This window comes from Apium graveolens, chromosome 1, assembly GCF_009905375.1.
Source record: "Apium graveolens cultivar Ventura chromosome 1, ASM990537v1, whole genome shotgun sequence".
In the NCBI taxonomy this organism is placed as follows: Eukaryota; Viridiplantae; Streptophyta; class Magnoliopsida; order Apiales; family Apiaceae; genus Apium; species Apium graveolens.
The window spans coordinates 173,066,002-173,089,872 of NC_133647.1; the positions used below are offsets into that span (position 1 = coordinate 173,066,002).

The following is a 23,871-nucleotide window of genomic DNA, read 5'->3' on the forward strand; positions in this document are numbered from 1 at the left end:
CTAAATACGCTTTAACAACTATTATTGGCTGAACTTGAACCGACCGGGATGCTCGGGCTTTCGTTTGGGACCTACATAACCGAAATACCCTAGATTAGATGACCGACTATGCTTGACATATCCTCACTAACAATCTACCCGTACGTTAACAAAACCCGACTCGTAACATATGCATTATTGTAATACACGTATCAATTAGGGTTCACGTCCTCGAAAGTCGGTTCAGTATTCATTTTCAGAAAATACGTATACCCGTCATTTTTGGAAATTAGGGTTATTGGGTAGTTTGAAAAAATATTTCACCACGACAGGCAATCAAATTTCATATAAGATATATATATATATTTATATAAATTCGTTCGACGTTCCCGATAATTACAGAATACGTTCCCGTATTTCCGTAATTTGATTTCTCGAAAATCGGGCAGCATTTCCCCTATTTATCGGACTATTTCGTCGAAATATAATCGACGTCAGTTCACAACAATCACAACAATAACCCACAATTCTGCGTTTCCCGATCACCGATACAAATTCAATTATTAACTATTATTATTATTAGTATTTTATGTTTTTATTCTTAGGACTCAGAAATGTTCATCACCATCCATCGTCGGCTCACCGAAGCTAATCGCCGACGGCGGTAAAATTTGCGGGTTCCCGTTTATATCGGGCGTCTTATGCGGATTTCACCAATTAATTGTTAATAATTTCCATTTCAAATAATTTTTTATTTCAATTATGTCCTGCAAAATCACAGAAACACCAATTAATATCATGCAACCGGAAACAAACACAGGGTTGAAGGGAAATAAGCCGGAAAAAATAACCAGAACCAGGAATACAGTCGAACACAACACAGAGACACGCACCTACGCGCTGCTATCAATCGCCGCCTCACCTCCCGGAAATCTGAGAGGCAACAACGGAATCAGAACACAAAACAACACGCACACACACGAACTGAATTACACACACATACATGCACACACGAGTATATACATATATACATATGGAAGAACAATCAAAACCAGCGGTGGCAGTTACCAGAAATACATGCGGCACCAGAAAGAAGGAAAAAGAACCGCGAACAGAGGGAAAGAAGAGAGGAACAGAGAGAAATCGAGAGATAGGAGATTGGGGAAAAACACAGATAATCGAGAGGAAGAGATTAGAGAGAGTCGAGTGAGAGAATTTGAGAGAGAGGAGAGATCTACCGGAAGAGATTAGAACAGGGAGATAAGACTGAATGTATTTATCTAATTACTTATCGCGATAATCTAACTTCGCACCGTAATTTATCAATTTAACGAAATTTACGGGTAAGAATAACCCAAAAATTTTCGAGAATATCTCTAAAACTCTTAGAATAATTAAAACTAACAATATAAATTTTCTTCATAATTTTTAAACTATTTTTGACTCGCGCGCTTTACCGCATTTTACGATTTAACGAAAAAATGTACGGCTGAATAAAACTCGGAAAATTTCCGAAATACTTTTAAAATTCTCAGAATAATCCAAACTTACAAAAATATGAATTTCATAATTTTTGAAACATTCTGGAATTTAATACGGAATTTACGGTAAAATACGATCAGAAAATCATTCAGGAATAAATAATCATAAAATATTGATTTTTAAATTTTATAAATTCCTAAAAATAATTATTGAGATTATAAAACCATAAAAATAATTTTAGAGACAATCCAAATATTTATGAAAATAAATCTTGACTAAAACCACTTTTAAAAGTGAAACAAAAACACTACGGCTAAATAATTAATTATACAAATAATCCATGTACACCAATAATTACACATAAATAATAATAAAGCAACACACAACTGACATAATCATTTAACATATTTTTTTATTTAACTATTCAATAATTACACTTAAATGATTACAAATATACGAGTCGTTATACGAGTCCTCCATATGGAGGGTTTAGGGCCTAGTAGTACCTCATGCAAAAATAATAATTTACAGGACGTTCGACTCCCGGCCAACAAGAGGCTCACCCCCAGCCGACCAGGAGGGGTCGAGTCCTCTATATAGGAGGCTCTGGCCGACCATTACCTCCTGGGAGATTGGTCTAGGACCTCTTGGAGGTTTTCTGGTGACTCTTATGCAATAATTTTTGAAATGTTTCGAAAAAATTGGGAAAAATTCGATTTTTTTTGGATTTTGAACTTAGCCCCGATTAGGGCCGATTAGTGAATTTTAACCCTGATTAGGGTCGATTAGTGTATATTACACATAATTAACCTGAATCAAGGGTAATTAGTGGCTCATATGATATAATTAACCCCGATTAGGGGAGAATGGACTCGATTAAGGCCAAATAGCGTATTTTAGCTTAAAATTAGGTTATTTTAAGCCTAGTTAGCAGCTTGTACATGGAAATTAGCCCCATTCAGGTCCGATTAGCCCCGATTAGGGCTTGTTAGCATCTTTTACCCTATAATTAACCTTGACAAAGGTTAAAGGGTGATAAATGCTCGCATTTTAGTCCCGATTAGGACTGTTTAGTGTCAAATACTATTCGATTAGCCTGTGCAAAGGCCCTAAGTGTATATACTCACACTATATAAGTCGTTGTAAATATATAGACCGCTCAACACTTTACGGTAAAATGACGATACCCATGAAGGGCTGATACCCATGAAGGGCCGATACCCATGAAGAGCCAATACCCATGAAGGACCGAAAGTAACCCGATTCGAGAATAAACTATTATAACTTCCATGGAAACTCGAGAAGTTTCCGCGGAAGTTGGGGGGGGGGGGAATGCTAGGGATAAAAAATACATTCTAAAGATATATTAAATATCACATTAATTACGCTTGGAATTCTTGTCCAATGCCTAATATAAACTAGGATGGCCTGGGCTCGTAATAGACTAGAGACGACCCAAGCAGTCAAGGCCCACTAGCAGAGGTCGTCAAGGTCTCCCAACATGGGATGTTAATGGGATATGCCCAATATGACTAAAAGAACAAAGACATGATGTCCCACATGGACACTAACTCCTACAAGGAAGGATCTAGAACCCCTTGCCTTACAAGAGTCTTAATTACCATCTAAGATGGAGACTTGTCTCCAAGTCTCCAAACACAAGTCTAACCTTAGACTCATCTCTATATAAAGGGCTCTACTCCTCAATCTAGAACTACATTTTTTTATCTTGATTCTCTACAACACAAAGCTACGTAGGCATCTTGCGAGGACAACCAGTCCCCACCGCGAGAACAACCGTTAAAACTCGAAACTCACAAACCCTATGGTTAGCTCAGTTGGTTAAAGAGGGGATAACTATCCTCTTGGCCACAGGTTCGAATTCCACGGGAGGAGAATTTATGATTATGCCTCCTAAGCTAGAGCCTGTCGCTTAAATGCGGTTTACCTTGGTTCACGTGATTTGCAGGCTATTGCCTAAGCCCGTGGGGTTTACCTAGTGCGCACCCAAAGGGTAGCGGCTGCGGGTTCCCTACGATAAAAAATACTAATAAACCCTAGTTTTGTTCCATAATAATTTTAATTCTGATACAAATTTAAATAATTTTATATTAGTGAAATAACATACATGTTGAAATTGTATTATTATTGCAATTCATACATATATATATTAACCTTTATCAATACACGAAACACCTTTTTTTGATATTTCCAAATTTGGTTTCAACCTATTTTTGTTTCACCCTAATTATTTATTTCTGATATAACTTTAAATTATTTTATTTTAGTGAAATAACATACCTATTTAAATTATATTATTATTGCAATTCGTATTTTGGTTTCAGCTCAGTAATCTTATTTCCTATATAATTAATAACTCTATAGTATCAATGATAAAATAAAATTGTTAAAATTGTATTATAAATATAATCTTTTAATTATAATCCCAACAGAAATATAAAATTTTCACTTGTATAGTAATTCATTTTTTTTGAATAAATAAAATAACAATAAGAACAAAAACAACTTTGATTCTCAATATGTTTTCACCTTTATTTTTATTTCCTGTAAATTTCTATCTGCTTTACAGTTCCAAATTATTTTTTAATAAATTATATGATTGTTGAAATTCTACTGTAATTGTAATTTTTTAATAACCCATATAATCGTTTAAATAAAAATATATACAAAATTTTTGATTAAATTTTTATAGTTGAATATTAATTCAATAGGTCATAACTAGTGAAGTGTGGTCAAATCTTGTTAACTTACAACCAAAGGTTTTTATTCAAAATGTATTCATGTAATTTTAAACTATTTCTTTAAATATTTAAATATTTTTTCTATTTTCATTTCAGACTGTGCACCAAAGGATAAATTCAAAAAAAGACACTAAATTTATCCGTATAATTTCATAAAGGTATCCAAACAATATTTGACAAAATATCAAAATAGAAAATATTTGACAAAATGTCAACATTAATACAGGCGTTTGTTATAAACTTTTTTTTTTCTATAATGAGCAGCACTTTTCATCTAGTTTTTCCCTTTGATTTGATTTACAAAATCGAAATTGAAGGTAATGGGCTGCCTAATTTTGATAAGATATTGTCTTGACAGATTGTTATGGGGGTTGGGCATATTTTTTGTCTTACAAAACTCTTACCCGGGCTAGACTTGTTACAGGCCAGAATCAAGACTAAATATTAAATGTGCCAAGAAATTTTTTGGGAAATTTTTATGGAAAACCTAGTATTTCTCTTTCTAAAATTATTAAAGTAATGTAATACGGATCATGTTTCACACGAATTATCATCTAGTAATCATAATACTCAATACACTATATTGTTATATTATCTCTCCAAAAAGAAGGTATATCTTAGTGATATGATGGATGTAGTAACACAAGTGTAACATTGTGACACCCTTACACTTATCTATTTTAAAATCAATTTATACAATAAGTAATTATATTCACTGATTAACTTTAAATAATTATTGAATATCTTTACTAGCGGAAGAAAAAAATTCAACTGTATCTATAGATATAAATGCAAAGGAGGAGGGATTCTAGAGCACCAGCTGACCGACTCATGACTTAACCTGAAAATCATTAGCGATTTTTGTGAGTCACAACTCAGTGAGCATAAACTATTATATATCTACTAAATATTTAAAACACAATTCACTATATACATGTAACACGTAATCCAGAAAATATTTTCAATAAATACATGCACATGCATGTTAGTGTTTGTGCCCTAAAGACAACACTATGATATTTTAGTTTAAGATATTTGGATTATTAATATTTATATTCAATCGATTATTTCTTTTACAATTTATTAATTCTTAATTTACTGCGATATAAATGTTAGATTAATAAATGTCCTTGGAATATGATATACAATTCTATATCTCTAAATACGTGACTTAGAAATGAGATTATGAGAATAGTATAAATATTCCTAAAGGTCCCTGGTCGAGTTTATTAAAGGGGACAATAATAATGCATTAAGACTAGTATATTTTTTCACTGATGATCACATCTCATTGAGCATAGGTATGATGATACTAAAGCCAAAATATAGGCACATGTATTAGATACATGATGCTGGAATGACCCATTATGAGATACTACATGTTAGTGTCATAAGTTATTCTCACAGTGATAATGATGTAATGGTCCTTAGACATGAAGTTATTATATTTCTATACGAGAATTAATATATTTTGATTCCATTAAAAGTTATCCTTGACCATGTAATGATAAAAGTGGACATTGGGTATACTATAAATCGTATGAGAAATATGAATGATCTAGATGGGATTTAACCCTCTTATTTTAAGAGTGATATTATTGGCCTCTTGTGTAAGCTATACTATGAAATGCGTGGTCATGCTCAAATGTTGATTTGATTTGATAGTCTGCTCATTGATCAAGGAAATTTGGATTAAACTAAGATGAGGATTACACATTACATGCCTCTAGTTTAATCTATAATATTTGGTTAAAGAGATTATACTATATTATACATTATCACGAAAGGTTTAATCGAATCACCGATTTAATTATTATTACTTGGGTAGCAATGATGTATTACTAGATGCCGCTCATTATTTATAATTTTAATATGACATATTAAAATTATTGCTAACGTAATAATAATCTACAGGGTCACACACAAAGAATGCTTAAAGGAGAAATAATTTAAATTATGAATTTAAATTAAATAAGTAATTTGTTTTATTTATGATATTAATTAAGTATGACATAATTAATTAAATAAATAAAATAGAGAAATTACTTAAACTGATTTCGAAATAAGTTATTAATTAATTAAATATGACTTAATTAAATAATAAATTGGGATTTCAGATTAGTATTAATTATAATTAGATTATAATTAGAAAACTCATTATTTTCTCTATATAACCTCTTTGAGGGCTGATTTATAAAAAAAGAGGATACATGATTTACAAAACCCTAGCCGTTCAAGGAGAAAGATGAAGAGAGGTAGAGATGGAGTTTCCGGGTGCTAGCACACATCAATCCTTCAAGAAAAGTGTTCGTGTGGATATTGTATCCTCATTTGTGAAGAGAATGGGATTATGCATGAGTTTTCTGTAGCTATAACTCCACAAAAAAATGGAGTGGTGGAAAGGAAAAACAGATTTCTTATTGAAGCTGCAAGAACAATGCTAGAAGAATCAAAGTTACCAACATATTTTTGGGCTGAAGCTGTGAATACTGCATGCTACACTCAGAATATTTCTTTGATTAATCAAGCAAAATGCATGACACCCTACCAATTGTTCAAGAATAGGAAGCCAACTCTAAATTTCTTACATGTCTTTGGCTGCAAATGCTATATCTTAAGGAATCAAACTGATCAACATGGAAAGTTTGATGCCAAAGCAGGTAGGAATTTTTGTTGGATATGCTGTGGGAAAAGCATATAGAGTCTATAATCTAAGAACCAACATTGTTATAGAATATGTACATGTTTTGTTTGATGATAAAAAGATTGTAGGACTGCAAGATGAAAATTTCCATGAGAGCCTCAAATTCGATAATGTTGAGATGGTTAGTGATGACAATGATGATGAAAGTGATCAAGAAATAGTGGCTAAGGACAATGCAGAAAAATCTACATCTAATGAAGCACATAACTCAACATATGTCGAGTTACATAATACTTCATCCGTTGGTAGAGAATCAGCTTCATCCATCGAAATACAAAGTGCATCATCCGTCGGAACAATAAGAGAAGCTGAGAGTCAAAATAGATGACTTATAGAAAGAACCCCATCTTTAAATCAAAGATCCACAAACTCAGGTGGAGATTCTTATAATTAAAACTCAGTCACACATCAAGACAACAATGAGGCCTGTTCATCTAGAGCTAATCTACCACAACAGAGCTAATCTTGAGCTCATTATTGGTGTTGCATCTTCTAGAGTTCAAGCAAGGAAAGCAACTCAAGAAGAATGTCTGTATAGCAACTTTCTTTCTAAGGAAGAACCAAAGAAGGTAGAAGAAGCTCTGTTGGATCCTGATTGGGTTTTAGCTATGCGGGAAGAGCTAAACTAATTTGAAAGGAACAAGGTATGGAAGCTGGTACCCAAGCCTAAAGGAAAGAATCAAATTAACACCAAGTGGGTATTCAGAAACAAGATGGATGAAAATGGCATAGTTGTCAGGAACAAAGCTAGATTGGTTGCTAAGGGCTACTGTCAACAAGAAGGAATAGATTTTGATGAAAATTTTGCTCCTGTTGCAAGACTTGAAGCCATCAGAATTTTCTTAGCCTATGCAGCACATGCCAATTTCAAAGTCTATCAAATGGATGTCAAAAGTGCCATTCTGAATGGAGATTTGGAGGAGGAAGTCTATGTCAGTCAGCCTCCTGGTTTTGAAGGTCCAAATTTTCCAGAATATGTCTACTATCTTTTGAAAGCACTTTATGGATTGAAGCAAGCACCTAGAGCCTGGTATGATACTTTGTCAAAATTTCTCTTAGAAAATCACTTCACAAGAGGTACTGTTGATAAAACTTTATTCTTTAGAAATGTTATTGGCTCTAGTATACTTGTTCAAATTTATGTAGATGATATTATATTTGGCTCTATAGATGAAAAACTTTGCAAAAAGTTTGCCAAATTGATGCAAAGTAAGTATGAAATAAGCCTGATGGGAGAACTAACTTACTTTCTTGGCTTACAAGTTAAGCAAGCTAGTGATGGAATATTTATTATTCAAACCAAATATATTTATGATCTTTTAAAGAAGTTTGATCTAATGGATTGCACATCTGTAAAAACTCCCATGACCCCACTGCAACTTAACTTGAATTAAACACTACTGAAAAGTATATGGATATTTCAAGCTATAGAGGCATGGTTGGCTCACTTTTGTACTTAACAGCTAGTAGACCAGATATAATGTTTGCTACTTGTCTTTGTGCTAGATTTTAGGCTGATCCTAGAGAATCTCACTTAGTAGTTATTAAGAAAATTTTCAGATGTCTCAAGAGAATACCAAAACTTGGCATTTGGTACCCTAGAGATTGTGGTTTTGATCTAACTGATTATTCAGATGCAGATTATGCAGGTTGTAAAATAGATAAAAAAGTACAACATGAACCTGTCAATTTTTAGGAAACAAGCTTGTGTCCTGGTTCAGTAAAAAGTAAAATTCAGTTTCTACTTCTACAACTGAAGCTGAATATATTGCTGCTGGTAGTTGTTGTGCACAGATTCTATGGATGAAAAACCAACTGTTGGACTATGGACTACATGTGGACAGAATTCCTATTTTCTGTGATAACAAAAGTGCAATTACCATCACTAAAAATCCAGTACAGTATTCAAGAACAAAGCACATAGACATCAAGTACCACTTCATTAGGGAACATGTGATGAATGGAACTATGGAACTTCATTTTGTTCCAAGTGAGAAGCAGCTTGCAGATATCTTTACCAAGCCACTTGATGAATCCACCTTTTCTAGGTTGGTAAGTGAGTTAGGTATGCTTATTTATTCTTAAATTATTTCTGATAATTTTACAAGTTATGATGCAGCCAGAAACTTAATTGATTTTTCTGTTTTAGATGAAATTTTGGCTAAGTCAAAATTTACATCTCGACGAATGCTCATTATTGACGGAGGAATTTGGGAGCAACAAAGTCTGAGGTTCGTAGCCGGAAACAAGATCTGTGACGGTGGTTCTTTATCGGAAACATGAACAGTAATTGGTGGATTCGATGAACAGTGTTTGGTGGTGGTGATTATTGGTGGATGAGATTGCTTAGGGTTAGTGGTGGCTCCTTTGCGCTCTCACTTCTGACCCCTTGTAATTTGCCTACATATCCCTAATTATAGGGAATCAAGCCAACATAGTTCTTGGGGAACAAGAAACCTAATGGGCTTAGATCTCTTGTCCTGAGGCCCAGTAGGAAACCTACTGGAAACCGTCTTCAACTAGCTTTAGGAATGTCCGCCGATGAGGCCCAACCACAAAGGTCCAAGGCTCATCCGCGGCTTCGAGATTTCACAGATAAGGCATCTTCCTGGCCAAGGATAACCCTCCGCTACCAGCTGTTTCTCTAATCCGTGGACGCAGGTATAGCCGTGGTTCACCCCAAATATTGGACGAATCCTTGTCCCCCGGATAAGGAGCCCCTACCAGATTACAGGACAAGTGATCCCAAGCATTTGGGTGCAAAGTACAAGATACTCCAAAGTCTCCCAACGAGGACACCCGCTAACTACAGATACAGAGCTCCCAAAGCACACACCAGAATTTACCCTACATCCCCAATAAGGACACTCATTGACTACAGGAGGAGGCCTTCTATCTAAGCATACCCTTGAAGGTCTCTGACCACAAACACCGCCTTCCTGTAGATGCACTACAGGGATGAGTTCTTCAACAGAGTACCTGCATCAAATAGGTTAGTAATAATAATCTTCGTTTTCCTTGAATCTGCCGAAGAACTCGTCCAAGTAACCTTGTCAAGACTCTTCTCTAGCCATTCTTTGACTTAGGACGCGCCCTAAGTCTTTTCAGGGCAAAATCAGTCAACCCTGTTAGGAATCCTCCTGCTTTATCCTTATAATCAACAGGGCGTGCTTCCTCATTCTAATGAGGGCGCGCCATAACATCTTGCATGCATGACTTTTCCATTAAGCATTCATAACTCAAGGCGCGTTTTTACCCCATATAAGGCGCGCCTTCTTTCCTTTTATAAGAGAAATTCATCTCCTCCGTTCCTTAATTTTAGGCACATGTACCTCCATTTTGACCATTTTACCAGTCTTAATCTGAGTATTGTTTATACCAATTTTTAGGCATAACAACTACCCCCCAAATTCCATATGTCATTGGAGATGGGATTGGAATTTTTACTCATCTTTATCAAAATTTGTATAAACGTATCTATCAATATTATTTTTCAGGGCTCACCCTTAACAGGGCGTGCTTTTAAAGTTCCAAAATTCCAAACTACTGTGATAGTCATATAAGGGGCGCCTTCATGAGGGCGCGGCCCGAGAATTTTAAACGGTTCGAAAATATTTCCTTGTTTTTAGGGAATCGTGCCCGACGTGATTGATTTGACAGTTGTCATTTTCAGCTATAAATACCAGTCACACCCTTTCTTTTTACTTTTTACTTTTACTCTCTCTCTCACTTTACTCTTCTTCAAACAGTAACCACACCAGCGGGATAAAAATCTGTTCAGAATCGGCCTTAATCTCCACCATCTCTTCAACCTTTCTTGTTAATCTTCTTCTCTAATCGAAAAATTATGTAAAGTTCTTTACATTTCTGAATTTCATCAAGTAAATCACAGTGCATATCATATTGTCTATTCGTCTTCCTGTTCTTGAATATGTATGTTTTTGTGTGTATATATGTGTATATATTGTATGCATTCAGACTTGGCAATGTAGATCCTAAATCATAGGATGTTGAATTTCAAATTTGTGTTTTTAAGAATCTTAACCGTCAATATTTCTTCACCCAGCATATAACCATATCCGCTTTAGAGTTCAACAATTCAGGGCATGCCCTCTAATTTTTTCTCCCAAGAAAGATGCCAGACTTTAGACACAAAACATAACTCAGGATACACCTTGTTTCTTGATAGGGCGTGACTTACCTAAGTAACTCTTCTATCGTAATAGGCTTCATCCTTCTAGGACACGCCTTCCTAGCATAGGACATGCCTTAAGAGGATTAATATGCATTACTTTTAATACATGAGCGCACTATTTTCTTACGCCTTCCACTACTTGTTTGTTTTTTTGATATTTTTCTTCTCCCATCCTTTCGAATTGGGCGCGCCCTCAATGATTCTTTGGTTTTCTTGACAACTGGAAGACGAGGGCGCATCCTCTCCCTTTCATCCTTTTAAAGATTTTTGCACTAAGTTAGGGATCTACTCTCCTCCACCTATCTCTTTCGAACCAGACTTCCCAGACGTGCACAGAACTCCCCACTTTTTGGAGCAAGAGGCGCACCTTGTTGAAGAATTCAAAATTAGCGACATACTGGCAGCATCATCGGATGACTCTCAAGACCATGTCACTTTAAGCCAAAGGAGAGGAAAACAGAAGCTGATCCAGAAAGAGAGATTCCCAGCTCCTGTCAGCACAGAGTTAGATGACGACGATTGGTTGGAAAGTTTGAATGTGGACAGGTACATGGGCATAGAGATCAGAGTAAATGTTGGGGCATGACCTTCTAAAGTCACTTACAGGGCTGTTTCCCCAAGCCTTTCCCAATATCAATCTCAAAGCGTGCCCACTCCTTAACAATCAGAGGGCGCGTCTGAAGAGAACCCATCGCCTCTCTGTGACGAAATGAACTTCTTTGACGAAGATACCCTTCAATTCTCCACTTCCCCAGAACCTTCTTCAATCCCTTTCCAACACTGGGAGGTTTCTGACAGTGAGTTAGAATTTGATTGGGATGAGTTTGAGCCGTGCAATGAGGCTGTGAAGAAACGTTTTAGGAAAGAGCATGGAAAACTATTCTGTGTGGGCCTTCCCTCAGCTTGTTCTGATGAGCAACTAGAGTGGCTTATGGAATACTATGACATGGAAGGTATCTGAGCGTGCCCTCTTAGCATGATGCGGCCCCATATTTTCAATTATGGGAGAAATTTCAGAATTCCTAGGATGGTAACTAGCCCTAAGATGGTTTCATTAGGTGTGGCCGTGCCCTTACACCCTTTGCTCAAAGAAGTGATCGAGCTCTATGATGTGGCTCCACTCCAACTTTCTCCCAACAATTATAAATTTTTCCTTGCCCTATTCATTCTCTACACAGATTTGGGCTTCCCTCAACCCTCAATGGCCGAGGTTAGCTATTTTTTTAGCCTAAGGAAGTCTGACCATGGGTACTACTATCTGGTTGCGGACAAACAACATAATAAGAAAGGCTTCTCTTCTGGAAAACTCAGCCATGAGAAAGGCTGGAAGGAAAATTTCTTCTATCTATATGATGTTCCCAGGCTAAGAATTAGATTCAACACATTTCCAAGTAAGGGCGCGCCTCCTTAGTCCTCTTTTTCTCATCTTGTATTTATTTCCTATATCTCATAATATTGCATTTACTCAGACAAGCCAGTGGTGAGGACACTCGAGGGCACGCCCAAAAGTCGAGCAGAAGCCCTCCTTAGAGTGGCCACTGAGAGATGGAATCTGAAGACATTGGTCACTAGGACCAATCTGATGCTTGTTGGAATCCTTTCTGACCAAGTGGGAGTAAAGTGTAAATTTATAAGATTTAGAAAAAGGTGTCCCTGTTTCTCGTGCTATTGACTTAAATAGTGATGAAGAAGGTGTTGAAGAGGATGAGGAAATGGAAGACAGCTCTCTTCAGGGCGAGATTCCCTCAGGTTTGACCATTTTAGGTCTTAACAGCACGCCTTCCGTTATTGGCGCGTCTTTGTTGCTTAATAAAAACTTTGTTCCACATAAAATTTCTTGTAAGTTTTTACTTCTTGCATATTATATTATTGATTCAACATCACTTAATCAGGGCGCACCCTTTACCTGGGGCCTTATACCTTTGACTGTAGCTTTATAGATTACACATTCATACCTATACATTTCGTATATGTTTTTATTTTTGTTGCATCTCTGTGTATTGTATATTTACAAACCTTCATTGATAAATTTGATACTTTTGGTGCGCCTCATTGCAATGTTTATTAATATTTACCATGTCTTATGCAGAGATGGCTCCTCCCAGAATTCCTAAGTCATTCGGGGCGCGTCGCAGCGACAAACCCAAGCCTAAATCGAGGAAAGATATTTCTACGGCCCAAACATAAACTCCTGTCTCCCAAACTGCTCCTGTTCCAAAAAGGCCAATCATTGATCTGACCAAAAAATAAGGCGCGCCCAAGAAGCCCAGGACCGATGGTACGCCTTCAGGATCATCTGCTGCTTTGAATTCCCTTGGTGCTTTGGGTTCCCTCCACGTTACAGATGAGGAGGTGGAGCAGTGGTAAGCCATGAGCTTGGAGGATGCCACGAGGGCTTCCATTAAGGCATCCTGCCAACTGTTCATCCACTCCAATCAGATGGTGGACAAGCTTTTTTAGGAGAAGGCACGCCTTGAGAGGCTGCAAGGTGATAATAACATTTTGAAGAACACTTTGAAGGATAAAGACTTTCTTCATGCTAAAGATATCAAGGCCAAGGATTCTGAAATCTCCTTCCTCAAGGGTGAGGTGGCAAACTCAACATCCCAGCTTGAAATAGCCAATAAGAAAGCTGAATCTCTCCATACAGAGATAGCTAAGGAAAAGGAAAGGATTGAATACCTCGAGGATCAAGAGAGGAATGGCTGGCTGGAGGAGAGGAGGATCAAAGCAGATGACGCTTTCGCCAACAGTTTTAATTTTTACAGGATTGGGTTCGTGGTGAACGATCCTGAGTACACCTTTGAAAAGTTTGGTGAAGAAACTGTTGCGGAGATGGCAGAGTTCAAGAAAGAGTTTTCCAAGGAGATCCAAGCACAAAGGATTGAGCTCGGGTTGGAGGAGGCTACTCTTTTATCTGCATTGTGACTATCGCTCAGTTTCATTTATCTTTATTTTTCTTATCCAGTAGTTCTTTTGCAAAATCCTTTTAAGTACCAATCAATGGCGCGCCCTGATGTATAAGACTTATCTTAAAACATTCTTTTCAAGGGTAAAACTATCAGGGCGCCTCTACCTTTAGGGCGCGCCTTGTTTTGTGTAGATTCTTGCCTTAGTTTTTCAACCACACACCTTTATCCTTTTGACGAGATTTGCTAAGTGTGTAGAATTTTTAGGGCACGTCCTTTTATAGAGGCGTGTTTTCGCATCCACGAATTAACAATTTTTCAACTGGGCGTGCCTTATCATAGGGCGCGCCTCTGGTTTCTAACATATTTTCTTAGCAAATTTTACAACTTCTGGTATAGAAGGCATATCCCCTAGTATAATAATGGAGTTTTGCTGTCATATCATGGATATTTTCTGTTAATGCATCATAATTTTTTTTCATATTATGGATTTTGTTATTAGGGCACGCCCTAACTCTTTCTTAAAGTTTATATGCCAAGCAACCAAAGCACTTTTGAATCAACTTTTCCTTTTTATTGAAAATGCACTCTAGTGTAAAAATTACACCAGTCCTATGGCTACTATGCTCTGTGGGGAAGTTATTTGAAAATTTTATCCGTCTGCTAGTTCCAAAGTTCGTAGTCATGTATACTACCCCCTAGGCTAGGAGGAATTTATTTTCTACTAGTCTATTATATATGAATTAGTCATAAAAATGAGGGGGCCAAAGCCAAACCCTACTGATAATACTTTCGTAGATGCTCCGCATTCCAAGCCCGAGGAATAAGCTTGCCATCTAATCTTCCAAGCGATAAGTTCCTTTCCAAAGTATAGCTTTGATCTTGTAAGGTCCCTCCCAGTTAGCTCCAAGCACTCCATGTTGAGCTATTTTGGTGTTCGGCATGACTTTTCGCAACATAAGATCTTCCATCTTGTATGACATGGACTTTACCTTCTTATTAAAATACCTCGCAATTCTCTACTGATGTGCAGCGAGCTTCAATTGAGAGTTCATTATGGCTTCGTCTAGCAAATTCAAATGGAGCCTTTGGTTAACTTCTGCATCCTCCTCAACAAACAAGTCCCTTCGTAGGGATCCGGATCCTACTTCCACGAGAACCATAGCCTCATAACCATAAGTCAGCAAAAATGGGGACTCTCCTGTAGTTGATCTAGGAGTTGTGTTATAAGACCAAAGGACCATGGGCATATCCTCTGGCCAATCCCCCTTCTTCTCTTCCAGCTTAGCCATTAAAGTATGCTCAATGATTTTGTTTATAGCTTCTGTCTGACCATTGCTTTGCGGGTGATAGACCGCGGAAAAATCTTTCTTGATTTTCAAGTCTTCACAAAGCTTCCTTAGCTCTTTACTGTCAAACTGCTTCCCATTGTCCGAGATGAGTTTGTATGGAATATCGAACCTGTAGACTATGGAATTGAAAATGAAGTCCTTTATTTTCTTTGTTGTGATCGTGGCCAGTTGCATGGCTTCCGCCCATTTAGTAAAGTAATCAACAGCCACCATGGCATATTTCACACCCCCTTTGCTTTGGGAAACTTTCCAATGAGATCGATCCCCCACATGGCAAAAGGCCAAGGACTTGCCAATGAAGTAATAGACGTTGCCGGGACATTGGAATAAATAGCGAACCGCTGGCAGCGGTCACAAGCCCGAAGAAACTTGAAGGCATCTTCTTTCATAGTTGGCCAGTAATATCCTTGTCTGAGGAATTTTAATGCCAACGAACCACCCCCCGAGTGATTGCCACAAATCCCTTCGTGCACCTCCCCGAGGATATAATTTCCTTCTTCCGAGTCCACGCAGCATAACAGTGGTTGGTTAACCCCTCTCTTATACAATACCCATAATATTCAACGTCCTTTGCAGCCTTGTAGCGAAGGCGTCGAGCCTGTAACTTGTCTTCTGGAAAAGCTCCCATTCGAATATAGTTATGAATGGGGGTCATCCAATTTTCTCGCAGGATCTCCTGTGTCTGGAATATCCCTACTTCTGGAATACTTGGGATTTCTTGGATTCCCAAAGGAATCTGCCCAAGTTGGACGCTGTCCATTTGTGACCCCATCTTTGCCAAGGCATCTGCATTACTATTTTTTCCTTTGAAACACCTTCTAGCCTGGCACTTCCAAACTTTTCCAATAGAAGCTGCGTATATCTCATATACAACTCTGTCCGAGGTCCCCGGGCTTGGAAACCTCCGTTGACTTGGTTTACAACTAACTCAGAGTCACTCCGAGCAATCAAGTTCACAACCCTCACTTCCAGAGCTATTTTCAATCCATTGATCAATGCTTCATACTCAGCATCATTGTTAGTGACATAAAATTTGAAGTGGATGGCACTCATCAAATGATGCCCTTCCGGGGTGATTAAGACAATCCCGGCACCTGCTCTGTTATTATTCACATCCCTATCAACATGCAAGATCCACCAAGGGTGTGGGAACTCTTCTCTCATGTCAACAGGAGGATTTCCTTGTGAGGAAGGTTCTGCCAATATTGTAGCCTTATTGTCTACTTCAAAATCAAACTCAAGTATTAAATCAGCCAACGCCTGTCCCTTGATTGCCGTACGAGGACAATATTCCAAATCAAATTGTCCCAGCTCTATCGCCCACTTTAACATTCTTCCCGATGATTCAGGTTTATGCAGAATATGTCGGAGTGGATAAGCGGTGCGAACCTCTATTCGGTGAGCTTGGTAATATGGTCTTAACTTTCGTGTCGCAAGGATAAGGGCGTATACCAATTTCTCCATACTGGTATATCTAGTCTCCGCATCTAACAACCTTTTGCTCACATAGTACACGGGAGATTGGTGGCTCGCTTCCTCCTTTACCAACACCGTGCTGACGGAGTATTCAGAAACTGCCAAGTAAAGAATCAACGTTTCTCCCTCTTCTGGCTTGGCCAACATAGGAGGATTTCCCAACTGCTCTTTGATTTTCAGAAAAGCCTCTTCACAATCTGAGGTCCATACGAAATCCTTCCTCATCCCTTTGATTGCCTTGAAGAATTCTTTACACCTATCTGACGACTTTGAGACAAATCGATTTACAGCCGCAATCCTTCCCGTCAGGCTCTATACTTGCTTAACACTGGTGGGCGATTTCTTGTCCAACAGAGCTTTGATTTTTTCCAGGTTCGCCTCAATCCCTCGGTGGTTAACCATGAATCCCAAGAATTTTCCTGATTCCATGCCGAATACACACTTCTGAGGATTTAGCTTCATCCTATATTTTCTCAGAATATGGAACATCTCAGCTAAGTCTGCTATGTGGTCTTCCTCCCTTTTAGATTTTACAAGCATATCGTCCACGTATACCTCCATCGTCTTCCCAATCTGCCTCTTAAATATTTTGTTTACCAATCTTTGATAAGTGGCCCCAGCGTTGATCAGACCAAACGACATCCCAATGTAACAATAGAGTCGTCTATCAGTGATAAAAGAGGTGTGCTCTTGGTCAGGCTCATACATGGGAATTTGATTATACCCGGAGTATGCATCCATGAAACTTAGCAAGGCATGTCCTGCCATGACATCGACCAACTGGTCAATTCTTGGTAAAGGGAAGCTATCTTTTGGGCACGCTTTGTTCAGATCGGTGAAATCCATACATGTTCTCCACTTGCCGTTAGGTTTTCTTACTAACACTGGGTTTTCCAGCCAATCTGGGTAGAAAGATTCCCTGATTAGTCCGATATCCAAGAGTCTATCTACTTCTTCTGCCAAGGCTACTGCTCTTTCTCCACTTATGGCCCTCCGCTTTTGCCTGACCCCCTTATGCTTAGGATCAATGTTCAAACAATGGCACATAACTTTCGGGTCAATTCCCACCATATCAGAATGGTTCCATGCAAATACATCAAGGTTTGCCAAGAGAAATATTGAAAGCCCCTCTTTTAATCTTGGTGCCAACTGGGATCCAATTCTCAGGACTTTACTTGGATCTTTTTCATCGACAGGGATTTTAATTGTGTCTTCCGCTTGCCCCATTTTTTCAGTTGGCATTGGTATTCGCGGATCTAAGTCGAGCTAATCACGATCCTCATCATTTTGCAGAGAAGGCGCATCCTCTTGAAGAGAAGCATCAACTTCTTTAGAAGGCGCGCCCTGTATCACAGGGGCATCAACTTCCTTTAAATTTTCCGAAGATAAGGGCGCGCCCTCAGGGAGAGGGGCATCTACCTTATGTACATCTTTCCCAAGATTTTGTAAAACATCAAATCTTCCTTTGATCCGTTCCCCATTGAAGTCTGCTTGGACTATGTCATTCGGGGGTTTTTCTTCCTCCAATATTTCAACTCTAATTGTGTCTTCTAAAAACAACATTGATGGAGGTAATTCAGTGGGGCACTCGTTTTCTTTCTCGACATAGTAATGGACTCGAATTTCCTTGATCGGCTATTCAATACTTTTTTCTCGCTCATCATCCGATGCATCTTTGCTGTGGTCATGCTTTCTCCTAAAGCCCCTCATCGCTTGCCTGCAGCATTCCCGAGAGTCATATTGAGAGCCCTTTATGCTGCCCACACCATTTGGGATTGGAAATTTGATGGTGAGGTGGTGGATCGAAGTGATGACCCTCATTTCCCTAAGAAAAGGTCGCCCTAGCACAACGTTGTGGGATGACTCCTGATTTAGAACCTTGAACTTGAGCATCTTTGTCACGAACATCGGACTTCCCCCAAGATACACGGCAATCGAATTGATCCCATGACTCGAACTCCCGCGCCAGAGAAACCATAGACCCAAGAATCTTCTCCCGACATATCCCGATCAGGTAGCCCCATCTTCTTTAAGGTGCTGTAGTAGAGGATGTTTGCTGAGCTTCCGTTGTCTACGAAGGCTCTATGGATATTCTTGGTCCCGATCTGGATGGAAATGACCAGTGCGCCATTGTGGGGGTGATGTACCCACTGGGCATCCGCTTCTCTGAAGGTGATGTCCAGGGACTCACCCTTAAATACTTTGGGTGGCCGAGTTTCCACCCTATGAATGTCGGTGAGAGGTCTGAACTGGGCTTCCCTTGCATACCTTACCAAGGCTCTGTTACTACATTCCATCCCAGGATCTCCTCCGTATATTGCTCAGATGCTGCCATCCCTGGCAAACTTATTTTCCTCCAGAGCTTCTTTGTTTGATTCTCGAAGGGTTCGCCCTCCTTCTTCCTTTACTCTGTCAGTGCTATCCTTGTGCCTCCTTACTTCCTTAAGCACCCATTCGCCAAGATATCCTTCCTTGATAAGTGCCTCGATCTCATCCTTTAGTTGCCGACACTCATGTGTGTTGTGTCCGGATGACTCATGGTATTCACAATACTTCTTCTTGTCTTTACATTGCCAAGATGATAGAGCCTCAGGTTTTCTAAACAGTCCTCTCTTCTTGTTTACCTCAAATATATGCTCAATAGACGCGACCAAAGGCGTATACCTGCTTGCTCTGTAGTCAAAGCTCGAGGAAGGGATCCATTCCCTCCTTGTGGTCGTGGCATTTACTCGATTTGGGCTTCGGCTACTTCTTCTATACCTTGGGCTTGGAGATCTGTCTCTTTTTCTTGCTTTGCTTCTCTGACTTGCTTGCGAAGTTGCTTGTACCACTGCCAGAGACTGCTCTATAGCTTTAAATGACTCTGCCAAAACAAAGACATCCGCTAGAGTGGCCGGGTCTTTTTCTTGTAAATATTTCCAGAAATCCAAGCCGATCCTTAGTTCTGCTATCAAAAAGCTTTTCAAAGCCTCGTCCGAAGCCCCTCTTACGCTGGTGGACTCAGCGTTGAATCTTTTAAAGTAGGATGTCAAAATTTCATTTTCCCTTTGCCTAACGTTGGCGAGAGTTGTAAGAGAGGGAGTATACCTCATGGCGACTTGGAACTTGGTCGGGAACAGGGTTTTCATTTATTCCCAGGAAGTGATTACTCCCGGTCCGAGCTTTTGAAACCATTGTTGGGCGCTCTCTCTAAAAGTCGCCGCCAAAAGCCGACATTGAGCCAAGTCCGGGACTTGATACACGTCCATCTCTATATTGAATTGACCCAGGAATTCCACAGGGTCTGAGCTTCCATGAAAACGGAGATCGCTAGTAGTGTTGCGATATCCGGCTGGTAGCTACGCCTCTCTTACTGCCACAGAGAATGGAGAAGGGATTTTGGCCGTGGCCGTTACTCTGCCTTTCAAGTGGTTAAGCAGCCTTTTCAGATCGTCTACATTGAAGGTTCCCACAACTGGGATAGTTTGCATGTGAGGCTGTGGACCTTGGGGCTGAGGCGGAGGTACTTCTGCCTGATTTCCACATGGAGGAGCTTGTTGTTGGCTGGTGTTTTGGGCATCTTCGGGTATCACAATCACTTCTGGGTTTCGACCTTGATCTCCCCCAAGATTTTCTCCTCGACCTCGTCTCCGAGCCATCTCGTGATCATAATTTTCCAGATCCCTGTGATCATCATATTCGGCATAGCTATCGCTTTCTGCTCGGTTATACCAGCGGGTATCCCTGCAGCCGCGATAGTTGTCGCGGCGATATCCATCTAAGTCTCTACCTCGACCTCTGCCTCTTCCCCTCCATTGGGATCTCCTCCATCGATCACTTCCATATCCTCGGCCACACCGGTCCAACGATTCAAGGGGAGGAGCTCTCTCATGATCGCGGTGCCGCTCCTGATTCTCATGGGGATTCAGGGGCACACGCGTTGTATCATGGGGCGTCACATCTCCGCGATCAACCTCCTTTTTCCACTCTAGCAACAACATCCTGAGATCATCGTCGCCTAAGCGAATCCCCAAGCGATACTTTAAAGCCGTGAAGCATGGCTGCTCATTGTCCGGCATGGACTCAGCTTGCCGGCGTTCCTCGAGACTACGCCCAGATCAGTGTGGGTGAGTGGCCCCCCGGTTATCCGCCCACAGTATTTCTCGATCATCAACATCCTCTTCCAGAAGTTCGACGATTGGGGATACATCGTTGGAATAGTTCAGACATCGCGGGGTTATTGGCACACACCCGCCTTCAGTTCGACCGCGACCGGCCAAGGCATCACTATCGGTTATGGGAGCCTTCCTGGGTGCGTGAGCAGTACAGTTATGGCGAAGGCCCCTTCTGGTCTTGTGTCGCTCCACGGTGCTTAGCCTCGAGTCGAAACCGTTCAGAGCATCTCCCATGCGATACAGCTGTTCCAACAAGTTAGCGTTGCTGATAAGCACAGGCGGATGACCCCCAACATCTTAAGTGGGCGATCAGTCATGGAACGTAGAGTTCATGGTGGTCATAGCCATGATCAGATTCTTCTTCAGAGCTTCCGTCATAAAAACTTCCATCATGGTATTAAGACATCTTTCCTCCTAGATGCAGATCTTGATTAGCCCCTCCTTCTAGCGCCAATTTGTTGACAGAGGAATTTGGGAGCAACAAAGTCTGAAGTTCATAGCCGGAAACAAGATCTGTGACGGTGGTTCTTTGTCGGAAACATGAACGGTAATTGGTGGATTCGATGAACAGTGTTTGGTGGTGGTGATTATTGGTGGCTGAGATTGTTTAGGGTTAACGGTGGCTCCTTTGCGCTCTCACTTCTGACCCCTTTCAATTTGCCTACGTATCCCTATTTATAGGGAATCAAGCCAACGTAGTTCTTGGGGAACAAGAAACCTAATGGGCTTAGATCTCTTGTCTCGAGGCCCAGTAGGAAACCTACTGGAAACCGTCTTCTACTAGCTTTAGGAATGTTCGCCGATAGGCCCAACCATAAAGGCCCAAGGCTCGTCCGCGGCTTCGAGACTTCACGGATAAGGCATCTCACTGGCCAAGGATAACCCTCTGCTACCAGCTGTTTCTCTAATCCGTGGACGCAGGTATAGCCGTGGTTTACCCCAAATGTTGGACGCATCCTTGTCCCCCGGATAAGGAGCCCCTACCAGATTACTGGACAAGTGATCCCAAGCTTTTGGGTGCAAAGTGTAGGATACTCCAAATTCTCCCAACGAGGACACCCGCTGACTACAGAGACAGAGCTCCCAAAGCACACACCAGAATTTACCCCACATCCCCAATGAGGACACTCATTGATTACAGGAGGAGGCCTTCTGTCCAAGCATACCCCTGGAGGTCTCTGACCACGGACACCGCCTTCCTGTAGATGCACTGCAGGGAGGAGTTCTTCAATAGGGTACCTGCATCAAATAGGTTAGTAATAATAATCTCCGTCTTCCTTGAATCTGCCAAAGAACTCGTCCAAGTAACCTTGTCAAGACTCTTCTCTATCCATTCTTCGACTTAGGACGCGCCCTAAGTCTTTTCAGGGCAAAATCAGTCAACCCTGTTAGGAATCCTCCAGCTTTATCCTTATAATTAACAGGGCACGCCTCCTCATTCTAATAAGGGCGCGCCATAACATCTTGCAGGCATGACTTCTCCATTAAGCATTCATAACTCAAAACGCGTTCATTTCCCCATATAGGGCGCGCCTTCTTTCATTTTATAAGAGAAACCCATCTCCTCCGTTCCTTAATTTTAGGCACATGTACCTCCATTTTGACCATTTTACCAGTCTTAATCTGAATATTGTTTATACTAATTTTTGGGCATAACACTCATTATTCATTGAGTTTGATCTTCCTTCGAAATAGAATAGCTTAGTAAAAATCAATTACTTTTCTGGATTATTTTATACCCGACGGATAATTATTTTATCCTCATCCGTCGAATTGCATACATCCTAGCCGTTAAAAGTACTGAACATTATCCATCAGATATACTTATAGTCTATAAGTATGTCATGACGGATAATTGATAGAATTTTGACAGTTTATTTTATTTTAAACGGCTATTTTAGGCTATTTTGATTGGTTTCTTTATTTTACTTTATTACTTCTGACAGTTTATTTCTGAGATGGTATAAAAGCTAAATTCATTTTCATTCTTTTCTTTTATCACTCTCAAAAAAATTTCTCTAACTCTCTTATTCTTCAAAGCAAATACTCTCTCTCTGCAAATTTCCTCACCTTAGCAATGGCACCAGTAGTCAAAATCATGTCTCAGTCTGGATTCATCTATGAGAAAAACAATTTCGTAGCTCTTGTGAAAAAGGAAATTCCGGCGTCTGAAGATTTTCACAAAATGATGGACTTTGTGAGGGGATGCAAACTCAGTTATGCTATGATGGAATAATCCACAATCTACTGTGAAGTTGTGGAGGAGATATGGATAACTGCTGTGTGCCAGTCTACTGACAAAACCATAACTTTTACTCTCAAAGGTAAGCAATACTGCATTAACAGTGATATAATTCAAGCATGCTTTAAGATACCTGAGAACACTACTACTGAACTACACACAGATGCTAACTTAGTTACCATGCTTAATTCTATTGGCTATGCTCTTCCTACCACTAAGTTAAGTGAGATTAGAAGGCTAGGTCTTAGAAAATAGTGGAGTTATTTGTGTGATGTAGTTACCAAAGTGTTTTTTGGTAAGATAAGTAACTTTGATTATGTCAACACTGCCATGCTTAACATGCTTTATATGCTAGTTACTGATAAGTACCATAATTTCAGTGACATGATCATGTTTGAGTTAGGTTACAAGTTAGGGGAAATTAAAAAGAGAACTAAAAATATCTATTATGCTAGATTCTTTATGATTCTTGCTAACCATTTTGTTGAGGATATTTTTATTGAGAACCCAACCAACAAACTGAATTATTGGGTTCAAGAAAGGAGAGTGCTTGCAGATCTTAACAGAGCAAGTCATCACAATGAGGTGCCCCTTTTCTATTTCCGAATCATGAAGG

At 39.6% G+C, this 23,871-nt stretch overlaps 2 protein-coding genes across 2 annotated transcripts; both read right to left on the reverse strand.

Annotated features, from left to right (window-relative positions):
• Window positions 1-16,076: 16,076 nt before the first annotated feature.
• On the reverse strand, window positions 16,077-17,084 carry LOC141711548 (uncharacterized). The gene has a single exon (XM_074514084.1). The coding sequence runs from the start codon at window positions 17,082-17,084 to the stop codon at window positions 16,077-16,079; it is 1,008 nt and encodes a 335-aa protein (XP_074370185.1).
• Window positions 17,085-19,180: 2,096 nt separating this feature from the next.
• On the reverse strand, window positions 19,181-19,951 carry LOC141711561 (uncharacterized). The gene has a single exon (XM_074514107.1). The coding sequence runs from the start codon at window positions 19,949-19,951 to the stop codon at window positions 19,181-19,183; it is 771 nt and encodes a 256-aa protein (XP_074370208.1).
• Between the last annotated feature and the right edge of the window lie 3,920 nt (window positions 19,952-23,871).